The 17,031-nt window shown below is 29.5% G+C and overlaps 1 protein-coding gene across 1 annotated transcript in view; it reads left to right on the forward strand.

The window, feature by feature from the left end:
- LOC100210880 (protein DD3-3) overlaps window positions 1-17,031 on the forward strand; it is an 86,671-nt gene that overhangs the window by 3,506 nt on the left and 66,134 nt on the right. The window contains exons 2-3 of the mRNA XM_065818261.1: window positions 2,594-2,647; window positions 13,147-13,329. Of these exons, the coding sequence (XP_065674333.1) occupies window positions 2,594-2,647; window positions 13,147-13,329 (237 nt within the window). The remainder of the gene's footprint in view (window positions 1-2,593; window positions 2,648-13,146; window positions 13,330-17,031) is intronic.

Genomic DNA, 17,031 nt, shown 5'->3' on the forward strand with positions numbered 1-17,031 from the left:
ACTTTAGTATTTATTGCAATAGTGGTGTAGTGATGGAGAGCTCACTTTATAAGCAAGATGTTCTGAGTTCAATCCCCACATCTCTAGTAGTACCACACTACTTTTTCTTCTTCTTTTTTTTGATAACATTGATTACCCATTGCCACATTCATTAACATTTATCAATTATCAGTCATTTATCTTTATTTTTTATACTTTATAATTTGAATAATATTTAATTGAATTTGATTAACGATTTAAAACTTCAATTTAAACCTCAAATTATGATTTATGTTGTATGTTTCATGGATGAATTCAACATCTCTTTATACCTTTTAACATATTTAAAAGAATGAATCTCCCTATAAGTGGTGAAGTGCAACTGGAATTCAACAACAAACATATTTAAAACTAAAAGATACAGGCTATTGCGTGTGCATGGAGAACAAATTGTATTCTTAAATTATTTTATAACTAACATAAGTGAATAATTATTATTTAATAAGTAATAGATTGATAATTTTTATTAAATATTACTAACTTCACTCGCTTGTTCTAATCAGTGATTTTTCTATTATACTTTATTGTTCAAATTAATTTATAATTTATAAATTAATTTTAAATTCTATTAGGCTTGATATTGATATTGAATTGATGCAATGAGGTAAATCAAGTTCTATAATCCATGTAATTATTTAATAAGTAATTACTAAATACTAATATTAACTAAGTACTCATTGTTTTCTGTATAACTTTATTGTTTAATACCTAAGTTCAAACTTCATAGACCAATGTCCAAAGTTTATGTTAAATTTTGGATATTGATTCATGAAGTTTGAAAATTGATACATTGAATAACTGATTCAACTTTCAAATTTTAAGTTCAAATTGGAATATTCAATATATATATAAATTAAAATTTACATTTGTTTGGATTTTTTGAATTTGTTCAATATAGTATCTACTATAAAGCACTTTAAGTGTTCCAAGTTAGATCCCCACCATGTCCCTGGTAGTACCGCATTCAACTTGTTTCTCTGTGCAGTGAACTTATTTGTCAAGTTTTGTGTTTCTGAGTTATAGAGTTGAGTGCTATGTTACTAACTACCTACATTTAAAAATAAATGCAAATTTGCAACTGCTTCCTGCATTACTTTCTTAGTTATGACTATTATTTTGTGTTTTTTTTTCATAAAGAAAAAAAGCCAACCCTCATTCTGAGTATTGAATTTTCTTCACGTTTCATGTTTCTTATCAAATATCTATAAGTATAATAATGTTTAAATATCTTTATTTGACTAGTTATTTATAAATCATTAAAAATTTTAATGATCATAATTTTACACTTTTTTAATGACCATAGATTCAGTTTGCATTTAATTGTAATTTAATATGTTTGCAAATAAGATGGTTTGTTATCTTTGTTTGACTATGTTACACATTTAATAAGATTTTAATAAGATAGTTTGTCATCCTTGTTTGACCATGTTCCATATTTAATAAAATTTAAATAAGATGGTTTGTCATCTTTGTTTGAACATGTTCTATATTTAATAAGATTTAAATAAAATGGTTTGCCAACTTTGTTTGACCATGTTCCATATTTAATAAGATTTAAATAAGATGGTTTGTCAACTTTGTTTGATCATATTTCATATTTAATAAGGTTCAAATAAGATGGTTTGTCAACTTTGTTTGGCCATATTCCATATTTTTGAAAAAATTGAGTTAATAAAGATTTGTACAATACATCTTTACTGGTGATCAAAAGGAAAGCTCATTTTGGAATGAAATTTAAACATTTAAAGTTTAGTTTAAACATTTAAAATAATATGTATTTTTAACTTTTTCTTAAATGTGTTTTTAAATAAAAGATTTTTTTTTTCTACCTAGAAATCTCTTTAACTACAATTGTATTTGTATAAAATTTTGTTGTAATACCTTCCTCTACTACAGTATCATCCGGTTTAGACTGGTTGCTAGTTTTATTAGATGGATAAAAAACATTCATAGTGATATTCAAAAAACCTTGACCACAATTCATAATAACTTATATGTTGTAGACAGATGGTCTTATCATATTTATAAACTCTTAACATTCAAAATATAAAAAATTGTTAATGAAAAAACATACTTAGTTCTTAAAATACACTGTTTTAACAAAAAAGCGTTCTTTTAAATTTATGAATTGTTCATTAAGTTACAGTTCCTCCCTTTTCAAAATTAAAAAAAAATCATTATTATTAATTTTCAATTTTTATTAATTTTCAAGTATTTTGGTTGAAAATAGAACTATGGTAATTAATAGATTAATTTACTTAGTGTGATGATATAAAACATTGCCAATAGATTTTTTTTATAGAAATACTATTTTTTTTAGTGATTAAGAAAATGTATCAATATGTTAAACTTATAACTAAATTTGTGTTTTTGATAAAAATGAATGCTGAATATAGAGTGCATATTGCTGAATATAATGCTCAATATAGAGTGCGTAGAGTTATTATTTTTTTTATTGATATAGAAAATATATCAATATGTTAAACTTATAACTAAATTTGTGTTTTTAATAAAAATGAATGCTGAATATAGAGTTTTTATTTTTTAATTTTAGAGGAAGCAACAATCGTCTTGATGAATCTGGAAGAGAACGCGATAATGCAAATCGGTAATTTTTTTTCAATAGATTTTAATAGATTTTTCAATAGATTAATGCAGTCATGACATAGTACTTAGATATGTAGCTTAAAACTAAAAGATTCATGGTCCGTGGTCCAAGGTCCGAGGTTTGATGCTGGCTCTAGCCCAATAAGTAACATTTGTAAGGAAAGGGGTGTGAACTTCCTAGTTGAGTGCTCTTTCACAGTGCTTTGTGATAAAACTGTAAGGACTTTTATGGAGCACCTTAATAACCACACACTCAAAAAAAGATTAAATTTACCATTTTCTTGATTCAATATTTTTTTATTTTACTTTATTAGTAATCTAGTCTTCTAAATGTTTTTAAGCCTACCAAATTTTGCTATACTTTTTCAAATGTTATAAATTTTTTTATGATGCATTTTGCTTTTCATCATGAACATAACTGTCATAGAAATAGATACCATGGATATCATAAGCATCATAGTCCTTTTTTTTTCTTGTAAGTTAAATCACTATAGTTGATTTTTGACTTATTATACTTATAATAGTTAATTACTATATTATACTAAATACTTATTTAAAAAATATGAATGTTTGCATCTAAAGTCTAGATTGTACTGTAAAACCCAAGTAGTATTAGGAAAAAAAATTTATTAGAAAGTGTAGTTGGAAGAGTCCCTAGCAAGAGCCAAATTTTGGGGCCCTTTTTTTTAAGCGTAACTTACTTTTTTTTGTTAAATATATGTTACGGTTAATCCTTTGAAAACTAATAATATTGTCTACAAATTCCGTGAAAACTTATATAATTTTTTATGTAATAAATTAAAATTTTTCAAAAAACTTTTATTTTTTTAATTGTATTATATTTAATAAATTTTATTTGAAAAGGCTTGAAAAAAATGAATAAACAAGTAAATATTTTTACTAAGTTTTAGTTTGTTATACAGTTTTATTTCTGCATTTTTCTCTTAAAAAGTCATCAATCAAACAATGCAGAGTGTTTTTAGTATATTAATGTTACTGGATAATTTAATATATTAATGTTACTGGATAATTTAATATATTAATGTTACTGGATAATTTGCATAACTATCTAATAACTAGCAATTTTGTTAAAAGTTCTTGTGTCATTGTTGATCTTGAACAGCTCTTAATTAATTTTAGTTCGGAAAAGCTTTTTTCATAATTAGTAATCATCAAGCATAAAAGAAATTACTTTTTATGAGATTGCGGGTTTGCGAAATTTCATAAAATATTTAATCATCGATATCTACATAATTTTGCTTGACAACTTCTTCAACACTTTTCTTTAAATTCTGATTGGTAATTATAGTATAATTGAAAATCCAAAAGCTATGCGAGCTTCTTCATATGTCAAAACTTTTTGTTTTAAATTTGAATAGTTTTGAAAATTTTAAGACACTTATTAAAATTCTCTTTAGGGCTCAATACATACTTAATTGATTGAGGATTGCCAAAAAAGTTTTTCTTTGGGTATAGTCAACATTAGGTAGCAATAACTTAGCATGTGCTTCAATAACATGGGAAAGATCTATTAATGATAGAACATAATTAGAAAGTGATAATAACAATGAGCAGCACACATAATTTTTAGATGAATAAAAAATAACTAAAGTTATTTTTTATTCATCTAAAAATTATCTTGACAGAATTGGCTCAAGCACTCTATCTGGTTTTTGATAAAGGTTTTTACCCATTTTTCATATATTTTTTGTAAAACATCACATCTTTTCCTAGACAAAGAGAAAAAAATGTAAGTTTGCTGTATTAAAAATTAATTGATAGGTTCTATGCAAACCTTATCTCCACACAATCCAAGCATGTTTAGCATGTACTGCACATGGTAAAAACTTTGCCTAGTTGTTTTTTTACAAAATAGTTTTCTGCATCCCCTTACTTTCCACTCATGTTAGAAGCATTATTGTGTTTAAGATCTGCAGTCAAAAGAGTTTAATTTAGCTTTATTTTCTAAAAACTTGACTCTCATGTCAGCTAAAATCCCACCTGCGTAATCTTCAATATTGATAAAATATAAAAATCTTTTCAAAGACTCCGTTGTATAAATATATCTTTGAACTACAGAAAGTTGATCTGTGCATGATACATCAGGGGTGGAATCGAAGAAATTCCAATAATGGTTTTTGAATCAATTGTGGCAGATTTTTATACATCTGCCACAATTGATTCAAAAACCTTTTTTGCACTTAATGAAATAAGCTTATCGCAAACTGTTTTGGAGATTTATAAAGTTTTGTCAGAACCAACATGACTATATTTTGCAATACATTAGATAATCAATTTTTTTTTAATTTTTTTTTTAACATCTTCGCTTCCAACAAGGCTGCAAGCAGCCACTAATTAAAGTTGGAAGTTACTGAAAGAGAAAAGATGAAGATTGTAGAGCAAAATAACGATTGACAGACGACTTAAAAGATTGCAAATTATATGAGTCAGGAAAGCAAGATGAAGGAAGCGAATTCCAAAGAGCTGATGTTCGAGGATGTTTGACGAATAAGCACTTAAGAACAGTCACAGAAAAAGGATGACACTTAGCTGAATGACGAGTAACATGAGAATGAATTATAGTAGATGGCATAAGAGACGCTAGGTCTTTAGAGCAGTGCCCATTATAGTATTTGTAGAAAAGAGAAAGAGAAGCAACATTACGACGATGTGATAATGGTTGGAGGTTGGCTGCAAGAGCAGGTCCAACTATATTTACAACGCGTTTTTGCACCTTGTCTAAAAGAGAAAGGGCATCATTAGAGGATCCGCCCCAGATATGGCAACAATATTCCATACAAGGCCGGATTTGAGATTTATAGAGATAGAGAATAGAATCCGATGCAACCTTAGCAGATGCTAATTTTGCAACTGATTTGATATATGGTTTCCAAGAAAGATTGGAAGTAAGAGTTAATCCTAGAAGATTAAGAGTAGGTGACTCATAGAGTACATCACCGACAAAACCTGTCAGTTAAAAAATCAGCTGTAGAATGAGAAGATCGAAATCCATATTGATGGTCAGAAAGTAAGGGATTAGATTCAAAATGAGAAATTAAGTGTTTTTTAATTAAAGATTCAAAAACCTTGCTTATGATAGGAAGAAGACTAATAGGACGGTAGTTAGATGAATCAGATCGCTATCCATAATTTTTGAAGATAGGGATAACAGATGCTGGAGTGATATGAATGTCAAGCAATGGATCAACCTGTTTGTTGGCAATATCAGGTAGAAAGCAACTAGTGGAATCAAGAGATGATATTGATGAAAAGTTTTTAGCAAAAAATTCAGCTTTGTCTTTAGGTGAGGTGACTAAGTCTAAACCATTCAAGAGAGGTGGAATTATAGATTTGCCCTTATTATTGATATTATTAAAGATTCTCCAGAAGTCATGAGAGACTAATTTTTGAGATGAGATACGAGATTTCATGACCTGAGAATAGCGGGTTTTGGCGTTAGACAAAACCTTTTTACAGTTGTTTCTAGCAGTAATAAACAGACGCCTGTTTTCTGGAGAATTGTTTTGCTAATAAATATGGAAGTAACAGTTTCGATTGGCAATCGCAGCAGCACAGTGTGAAGAAAACCATTGAGGAGAGTGAGGCTTGACCTGGAATTGTCGAGAGGGAATAAAAGATTTTATGCCAGCCTGAATCCACGAAGTTATGTAAGAAGCACATTTGTCGACAGGATGACGAAAGATTTCTACCCAAGGGCCATCACAAAGAAAATCACGGAAAGAATCCCAGTCAGCTTTACTGTAGTTGTAAAAGGTTCAATAATAGGGGGATTCAGGTGATGAAGAAGAATGAGATATTAGTTTTAGAGAGACCAAACTGTGATCAGAAGCACCTAAGGGTGAATGTGAAGAAACTGAGCACTGACTAGGATCAGAAACAAGACATAAGTCGAGTAGAGAAGGTAAATGATTCGGGTTGTCTGGAAAGCGAGTTGGAAAGTTGACTATTTGAGTTAGGGATTGAGAAAGGCAAAAGTTGTGGGCTTTAATGTCTGCCGAATCACTGACACTAGAGCCAAGCCATTCAGGGTGGTGAGCATTAAAGTCGCCAACAACAACTATATTAGCTGATGGATAAAGAGAGAGGGCTTGGTCAATATGATCAGAAATAACGTCAAAAAGTGTGCAGTCTTGAGATGAAGGAGAGCGATATAGAACAAAGAGAAAGGCTATAGAGTGAAGTGGTGATAATTGAAAGCACATAAAAGAATAGTCTGTGGATTCAAACCTAGTTTCACTACGAATGGGTGAATTCTTACGAATGTAAATGCCCAGGCCAAGCATGTGACTATTGGAGTCTTTACAAATTAGAGGAAGATAGCCATCAACACTATGATCACAAGATGAGACAGCTGAACTCAAATTAGTCTCACAAAGAACAAGTAGGTCTGGTGAACTTTGCAAGAGATAAGACTCAACAGAAGAAAAGTTACTTCAAAGACCACGAATATTAGTGAATGATAGGTTTAGAGAACTTGGTGATGATGATGGTTTTTTGTGTTTTATAGTTTTTGGTACTTTATTCATTTTTAAATTAGATTGAAGAACTTGACTCAAAGCGTAGATAGTACTCAGAACACTGTTTAATAGCCCAAGCAATTGTCTCATTACTACTAATAAAGCCTAAGCCGTAACAAAGGGCTCCAAATGTGGCCTCCGCAATGCACACCAAAAGTACAAACAGGGACACCATCCATGCGCAACATGGCACTGCTAATACTTTGATATTTTTCAGCTGTTGATGGAATCAGCCTCTCTGAGAGCTACCACAGAATTTGGGAAACCTGACTACCAGCCGGCCTCAGAACCATAAAACTGAGTTTTAGAGCTGTACCCTCATAAGGAGATAATAGAATGAGTTGCCTAGTCATAAAAACAGAGACACAAGCAAAACCCATGCATTGAGTCAAGAAGATTCAGCATTCAACATCCTAAACTGGAAACAATGTATTAAAAATACATCTGCGCCAGCCTAATAGATGATGAAGGGGTGCGAGGCTGGTCAACAGATAGAATCTATTTACCTCTTATGTCTTTGCCTAGGAGGCCTTCTACAAGACAATAGCCAAAAAGGCAATAGACAAAAAGGTGTATCCTACAAGGCAGCAGGACATGAAGCAGATTTTACTGGGTTACATGTTACCAGTAGCAGGATAACCTGATCTGACCTTTTATTAGTGAATTAGACATTAGTGAAAGAGACAAGTTAGTGAAAGAGGCAAATTAGTGAAAGAGACAAGTAAAGAACAGATATATTGGCAAATGGTTTTGAAAAAAATCTTGCATTTAGAGGTTCAAAAAAGTTATTTAGTAATAGAAGTTTTGATGGTCTTCTAGAATTGATTGTCTTATTTGACCCTTTTTCTAAAAAAATATATTAGGAACCAAATAAACCATTTAAGCTTCATGATGCGCACATAATTTTTTTTGACTTTTCAACAGCGAAACAAAATTTTTCATATCATTCAAATCATTAGTTGCAAGGAAGTATTTGGAAAGCTTAAAAACTTTTACCATAAAGCAAAAAACGCTTTCTTTTGAGGGCAAACATATTAGCCATTCACAATTATATTTCTTGCCATTCACTATATTCTACTATAAAAATGATTTAGAGCAAAATTGATGTTTTTTGTAATGTTGTTTTGATGCTCAAAAATTGTCATTTAGGTGTTTTTCTGGTCCATGCTCTTTTCTACTTGTTTAGTTCCCCAAGCCAGAAATACTTCAGTGATACTAAATATATTTTTATTTGAAATTCAGTTATGCTGTCATAAGAAATTGCAAAAAAAAAAGTTCCTTAAAAAACATGAAAATTATTTTAGATAAAAAAAATCGAATTCCATTAAAAAAACTTTGTCCTTGCTCTTAAATATTTCGTAACTAGAGTATATTTTTTATTATTTGATTTTTAAAGTGAGGTGCATGTTTTAAGGCATTCTTATGTTGTACATTTTCACTTCATGTTGATTTTTAAGTCTTTGTTTTTATATGATTCTTAATAAAAATTTTTATATGATTCTTAATAAAAAATTTTATATGATTCTTAATAAAAAATTTTATATGATTCTTAATAAAAAATTTTATATGATTCAAAAAAATTAAATTTGAAACAATTTTCTACTATATGAAAATGGTTGTTTTTACAAAAAAAAAAAAAAATCTGTAATAAATTTTATAAAATAAATTGTAAGTCACATTTATAAAAATTAAATTTTTGTAATCGGTAGAGATATTTTCATTTCCAAGAAAATCCAGATCTATGCCCGAAACAGTGTATATAAAGTTTTTTGTAATTCAGCACTTAGTAAATAAATTTCTCAGTTATTTATTCCGTTAAATTTGATTTCTAATTACTTTAAACTATGAAATCTATAAAAAGGAATTTTCAAAGTGTTACAAAATAAATATAAAAAGAGATTTTGGAATTTATGCTTACATGTAAATCTTTTTTAGTCATAACTTTATTAGATGTTAAGAAAAAATAAAAACTGATTTTTTAAAATATGTCTTAATATTAAATAAAATTGATAATAAATAAAAGTAATAATAAATAAAATAATTAACTGTTATTAAACTTTGTCTATTTTTGTTAATTTATTTATTCTATTTATTTAGCTTGTTTCTTTAATAAATAATTAGCCTGTTTTTGAATACTTTTTATTTTAAAAAAGGTCTCTGATTTTAACTTTTACAAAATTTGCATAACAAAGTTGTTTATTGTAGGTTTAAAATAAAAATGTTGCTTTTAAATGTCATTTATGCTGTTTGAATTTCTGTTACTTTTTTTTTTTGATATGCAAATTTGTTGTATAAAACATATAACATTAAATCAGAGCCACTCTGTCTTTTTAAGATTTATCTTTATAATTTATAAGAAAAATCATCTCGATATTTTTAAAGAAATATTAAAAAATATTGCAGCTTTTCTGGCAGTCATTTTATCAAATCTTTAGAATTTTTTGCAATAGTTACCATATATTACTCTCTGAATAAACATAGTCTAAATTATATCAAAAGGCAGTTTTTGATGTCGTCATTTTTGATGTCGAAGTTTTTGATACCATAGTTAAACTATTCCAAAAGATATGTTTTGGCATATCAATAATCATGTTTATGTATGTAATTTATAGTTTTGTATGCAAATTAGTGATCCTCAAATTCCCGGGAGTTTCAATTTCGGGAATATCGGGAATGAAAAAGCTCATTCCCGGGAATTAATTACCCTTACCGGAATGAGCTTTGAAATATTTTTTTTCTTTCTAAAACCTGAAAATTTTTAATCAAAAAATACAAAAACAATACAAAGAACTCAAAATTTATGTTTAAATCTACTTTATTAATTTATTTTGGAAATAACATTTAAGAAAAGAAATAGCATCGATGTTCTCATCACAAAGACGGTTGCAAACTTTGCTCACAAGAATATTTGCTTCCGAAAAACAATGTTCTGCAGCTACTGATGTTGCTTGTATTGTCTTCAGTCCCTCGAAAAGTATATCTAGAGTTGGTGAGCGTACTTTTGTCTTCGCATATACCTGCATCTCCTTTTTGTATTCAATAACTTTGCCTGCCTGCTTGTTGGTGACCTCTCTTGAAGCTTTCAAGGCAAGTGTCAGTTGTTCAGCTAAACTTCTTTGAACCTGCTGTGATGTTGATGCTGATGGTTCTTCTTGCTGTTCAGGTTGTTCCACACAATCATCATTTTCAGTACTGAAGAGTCTTTCCATCAGTTTCACTGCAAGTTTGCTCATAGCTGCAACAGTCGATGTAGCAAAGTGATTCGGCTCATTGATGCTGTTGATGTCGTGCAAGTAAAGGATAGGGCTCACGATTTTTCTCAATTTGGTGATAGTTGATTGATAAGCAAAAAACATTTGAAGTGAATTGGCCTCCTCTTCATCATCTGATTCTGTGTCCTCGCCGGCATCAGGTACATCTTCATCAGGTTTATCTTCATTTCCACACTCAACAAAAAAGACATCATCGTCGTTGTCATCCACTGGAGCATCTGCTGACTGTTTCTTTAGATAAAGAACTTTAGTAACACCCAGATGAGTTCCATGATCGCTGCACTGAACATATTCTGATGCGATCATAGAACCAAATGGTACCATAGCGCTCGCACCATCACCAGAAGTGCCAACAATGTGTTTCTCTGGATCCAAGCCAAATTCCATCAATCTTGCTTCGAGCTGTTAATAAAAAAATAAAAAATAAAATGATTAGAAACCTAAAAAAAGAAAAAGATTATAATATCAACTTACTAGTTTTTTGATGTTAAGAGCAGTTGCACTTCCATAAATTGGAACCATGCACAAATTGATTTCTTTATCAACACCATTTTCAAAATAATGAAGATTAATGTTCAAGAAATGTCGCCCTGCAATAGAAGTTCATTTATCAAGGGTTGTTGAAAAGAAATGTCCTTCAGCTAGATGAGTTTGAATCCACGATTTTATTTTAGCCTTGAGTCTTCATGACAATCTTTGCAACACTAGATCCATTCTTTGGGAAGTTTTTTGTTGGAAACTTCTCGTTCACATGCTCTGCTGTTATATCTGAGTTGATGATCTTTTTGAAGTTCAATCCATTTAAAGCAACTTCTTTAGAAATGGTTTCCTCAAATGATGCTCTAGTAAAATCTGTCATCAGCTTTTGCCTCTTTACTGGAGGATTGTCAGTGCTGCTTGTGCTTCGTTGAGCCAACCATAAGGTTGCTAGTTGTCGATCCAGATTTCAATGGATCAAGTATCTGATGAATACGCTTTAGATGTTCTATCAAACCCTTCATTGAACCTCCAGCACAATTGAGAACAGCACTACACTTTCGATCGCCCAAGTCTACGTCACAGCGTGCTTTGTTGCCCATTTCCTTTTTGAATTGCTTCCACACAAAAGACATGCTATTTAAAATTAAAAGATAAGATATGAAGAAAAAAGAAATGAAGAAATAAAAAAAAAGAAACAGATTTAGAAAAAGAAATAACATAATATGTACTATATTTACCTTTGATAATTTGTCGAAAATAACTTTTTCACTTTCTTTTAAAAAAACTTGCACAATGCACTTTACACTTTAAAAAATATTGAAAAACTAATTACTAATTAATTTTACGCATTTTTATATTGCAATAATTGCACCACCAACTACAGGTAGACTTTAGAGTAAAATTTATGAAGATTCATTTTGATACATAGAATTGCAGGTATATTTAAAGATTAAAACTTTTTTAACACCTGTAAAGTGTATTTCCAGGTATAAAAAAAGTTTTAAACTTTAACTATACCTGCAATTACAACTATAAACTTTAAATATATCTTTAAAAAATGATAATCTACATATTTGTATTTAAGAAAAATTCCCGGGAATTTCTCGAAAAAAAAAACGGGAACAGGAATTGACCAACGAAATTCCCAAGAATTACCGTTTCTGGAATTCCCTTGAGGATCACAAGCACAAATTAAAATTGTACAGCAAAACACTTTTTAACAAGGAATAGTAGGTGATAAAATGTGTTGAATATATTATAGTGAGGAAAATATATTTCCTTTGATAAAAATATAAATTTGGTAAGAATAATTGACATTTTATTTGACAGTTTATTTTTATTTTATTTTGCTTTGTTATTTGCTTACTTGTTATTATTATATTTTTCATAATAATAACAAGTAAGCAAGTTCATTTTTATTATTTACTTGTCAATCTCTTATATATTTTTTAATTTCTTTAATCTTTATTTGTACATCACATGGGCAAATTTTATTGTACACCACTTTTGGGCAAATTTTATAGTGCCCTATCACTTTTTATTATAGATTTACAAAACTGGTTTTTAAATCTATTGTAGTTGACAAATTCATTCATGCAAAGACAAGCAACAATATTTTTTTCTCTGATATTAAAAAAAAAAATTTTATATTCTTTTTTTTGACTGTTAATGAACTTTTGATAACCTTTGATCTGCAATAAAATTTGCATCTACATTTAAATTTACCTTTAAAAATGTTATTTCACAAATATTGTTCTCAATGACATTTTAAATATAGATTATTAATTTGTTTTTAAATATTGATTGTAATAACTTCTGTACAGGTACTTCTTAAGTGCATATTCTGCAAACAGAAACTATCCAACGTCAATGGCTTTACATTTTATAATGCATAGTCATTGAAGCCTCCTCTAACTTCAATATATCACATCTTTTAATATTTATCATAAATCTTCACCCCAATCTTAATTTTACATATTTTTTCATAACAAGATTCGTACAAGCTTTTAATTGTTGTCTGACTGGTGTTAAAACCCTAACTCTATTTCATTATGCCCCTATGATTTTTTTTTTTAATTATTTAAACCATTATACTATTTTTTTAACAAACTTGTTTAAAAAGCACAATAAATAAAACACTCAAGAATGTATTTTTTGTTTTTGTTTTGTCTATATTGTTTATCATAGTATTTTTTATTTTTATAATGAAGCATGTTTGATTCACAAAATAACAACCGTGGTGGATACAATGTTGGCAACTTGTACTATATTGAAGGATCACAGCTAACAATTGAATGGACAAATCAACATTCTTGTGGTGAAAAGAACTCTAATTGTGAGATTGTTTTGCAGTACATGTGCAGTGATAATCTAAGAGATGGTGATCGAACCAGGTTCTCTTTTAAGACAAAATCTTTATTCATAAAAATATAACTATTTGATAATTATAAAAAATCTATTTGATATATGTTAGCATTAAATTTTTTGGGTGTAATTTTATAACCATAATGTTTGATTGTATTAAAATTTGAAATAAGTTGAGGTGAGGTGATTTTTGATGTGACACTTTTTATCTTTTCTTTTTTTTTTTTTTGCAATTTCTCAAACCTTTGCATTTTTGAAAAGTTGAAAAGACTTGAAAAGTTGTGTCATATGAGTCAGGAAAACATGAAGATGGGAGAAAGTTAAAGTGTGGGGAAAAAATAGATGAATAAAATTTTTTAGAGTATGCTGAGACAGGTACAGTAAATAAGACTGAATGAAGAGGGAGATTTAAGTTTTAAGTTAATGGAAATAGAGGCGATAGCTCTTTAAGCAGCGACCATCTACATTTAGTTTAGTATTTGCAGACCATGTACATTTAGTACAGTATTTGTAGAAAAGAGAAAGAGATGCAACTTTACACTAATGGGAATGAGGTTCAAAGATTGAGTGGGTCCAACTACGTTTACAATGCGTTTTTGGAAAATCTTATCTAGAAAAAAAGGCATTATTAGAAGTACCAACCCAAATGACAACAGTATTCCATACAGGGACAAATAAGAGATTTGTAAAGATTTGGAATGAAATCAGGAGTAAGAAAATGGCGAGCACGATAAAGAGAGGCAACCTTAGCAGATGCTAATTTAGCAATCAATTGTATATATGGTTTCTATGAAAGGTCATTATGAACAATAATTCAAGAAGACATAAAGAAGAGGACTTAATGAGAGGGTTGCCATTCATCAATGTTAACAGTCTTGCGATAGTTATTTGCAGTAAATAACTGAGTTTTATTGGGATTAAAGTTTACAAGCTACTGCGAGCCCCAATCTATTACAGAAGAAGTGAGATCAGATTCAAGATTGCCTGCCTGTTCTAAGCGATTGAAAAAGAGAAAATTTTTTGTGAAGATAGCAGTTTAAAGTTGAGTCATCAGCAAAAAGAGCTACTTTAGATGTAAGGCTGTTGTTTAGATGTAAGGTTGTAATGTAGATGAGAAGCAAAACAGGACCAAGGATAGAACCTTGAGGTACCCCAGAAGTTACTAGAAATGAAGAAGAGTTGTGGCCTTTGAGGATGACTTTAACAAAGCAGTTAAAAAGATACGATTTGATAATTTCAAAAATTTTCTCAGATACACCATTTGAAACAAGCTTATGGAGAAGACTAGCATGCCAAGCTTTGTCAAAAGCTTTAGATATGTCAAGACCAGTAGCCCTAGCCTCTCCGCCTCCATCTAATGTATGATAAAATCTTTTTGTCACAGCAATTAGCACATCAGCTGTAGAGCAAGGGGATCAAAAACCGTATTGATTATCTGACAGTAATTTATTTGACTCAAAATGAGATGTGAAATGATGTTTATCAAATGAGAGATGATGTTTATCAAAGACTCAAAGACTTTACTAATAACAGAAAGAAGACTGATTGGATAATAATTGGAACAACAGATGCCATTTTCCAACAGGAAGGAAAACAAGACTAATCAGGCACTTATTAAATAGTTTAGAAAGAATCGAAGAAAGTTCTGGAGAACAATTTTGTAAGACTGCGACAGGAATTTTGTCTAGACCACAAGCCGTAGAAGAGTTCTTTTTTGTGTTTTACAATTTTTGATATTTTAGTCATTTAAATTGGTTAAAAAACTCAAAGCACTGATAGTACTCAGTAGACTATCTAGTAGTCGAAGCAATTGCCTCATAACTATTAATAAACCCTAAGCTATAACAAAGTGCTTCCAATGTGGTCTTGACAATGCACACCAAATGTATGAACAGGGATACTGTTAGACCTACCCTTGTTAATGATGCTGTTGAAGATTTTCCAAGTCTATAAAACCTAACTTCTGAGATATGAGATTTAATGAACTGAGAATAATGAAGCTTAGCATCAGGCAGCACCTTTTTACATTGATTTCTTACAATAATAAACAGCTGTTTGTTATCAAAGTTCTGTGTAAGTGATTGAGTCATAAAAGAATAGTCAAAGAATTCAAACCTGATTTCACGACGAATAGGCGAGTTGATATGTATTTATACCCCCTCGCCAAGCATGTGACTTTTAGAGTCTATGATTCAATGGGTATGAGAACTTAAATTAGTCTTACTAAAAGCAAGCAAGTCTGGTGAATTTTCCAAGAGGTGAGATTTAACTGATGGGTAATTCCGTGTCAAATCAGTAGAAAAAAAAGCATGAAACGTCATCCCATGTTTTGGATTTTGCTAATTTTTTTATGTTATAGGGTTTATAAAAATTTAGAAAATCTGAAATTTGGAACCTCCAACCCCTTATGGTTCTCGAGATATTCAGGATTCAATTTTCTTATTTATGCTGACTCAGCTTTTTTTGTTGTTAATACTTTTTTGTTATTAAAAAGCAATATTTTATGAACCAAATGAGGTATCATCCTGAAATTTGTACATAGACAATCTTCCACATGACGGAACAAAATTTTAAATTGAAAATTTTTTTTACCACCATAATTACATGTAAATTAGATAATAAAGGCATATATTTTGGGGTATTTCGATGATCAAAATGGTGATGCCACCTTGATCATTTTGTTTGAGGCATTGTTATAACTTACAATATAGGTAACAAACATCACTATAATTAAAAAATATATTACTGCAGTTTTCAACTTTTCTAAATGCAGCCTTTTAAGTAAAACTTATATATATGCTGAGTCAGCATAAAATATAAGGTTGCTAACCTATTTATGACAAAATTAGCTATATCTTGACAAAATTAGCTTTAATTTTATGTTGTAAAAAGATATTGTTAAAGTCTTTTTGAGGGCAATAATAAATTTATATTTTATTTTTTTTTTTTTTGTACCTGGGGAAGAATCATGGTCTAAAGGGAAGGTTAGTAAAGCATTTTACTAACCCCCCCCCTTTTTTTTTTTCTTTCAATTTGTTAAAAACATAAAGAAAAGTGACTAGGAGAATTTTGTAGCCAAATTGTGCCAATTACTCATACTCACATAAAATTACAAAAAATAACATACAAATATAAAAATAATAATGCATTAAAAATTTTTCTATAAATCTTTATTTTTTTTTTCAATAATTTTGATATTTATACCATATATTTTTGCATCTAACTCAGTTTCTGAAATTTTATATATGCGACCATTTGTTGTAGATGGCAGATTAATGGTACTTAAACATGATTTGATGGGACCCAACACATATTTTCTTGTTCATATTTATCTTGTTCCTGGCAAGATTCTTCCCATAGTAAACTGTTATAATGATGATCGAACTTCATTTATTTCTGTTTTATAAACCAAAATGAATTAAATGTTTTTTATATTGGTTACACAAAATTTAAACATCTTATCTTCATCTAAAATCTGTCCAGTCATTGTCCTTTTTAAACTGGCTTGTGCAGTTAGTCTTTTTACTGTGCCCCCAGTACCATCACAAGCAGATTTACCATGGCTTGTGGCAAAAAAAAAACAACCATTCAGCATCAATATCAAAATTTTCTTTGTGATGATAAAGATAAATAAAAGTTCTTAAAGTTTTTATATTGTGCTGCACATCCATCAGTGAAGTTTTTAATATTATTAATTTGTAGAATTTTTGCTTTAATGTAATTGATAATGA

This window comes from Hydra vulgaris, chromosome 14 (assembly GCF_038396675.1).
Source record: "Hydra vulgaris chromosome 14, alternate assembly HydraT2T_AEP".
In the NCBI taxonomy this organism is placed as follows: Eukaryota; Metazoa; Cnidaria; class Hydrozoa; order Anthoathecata; family Hydridae; genus Hydra; species Hydra vulgaris.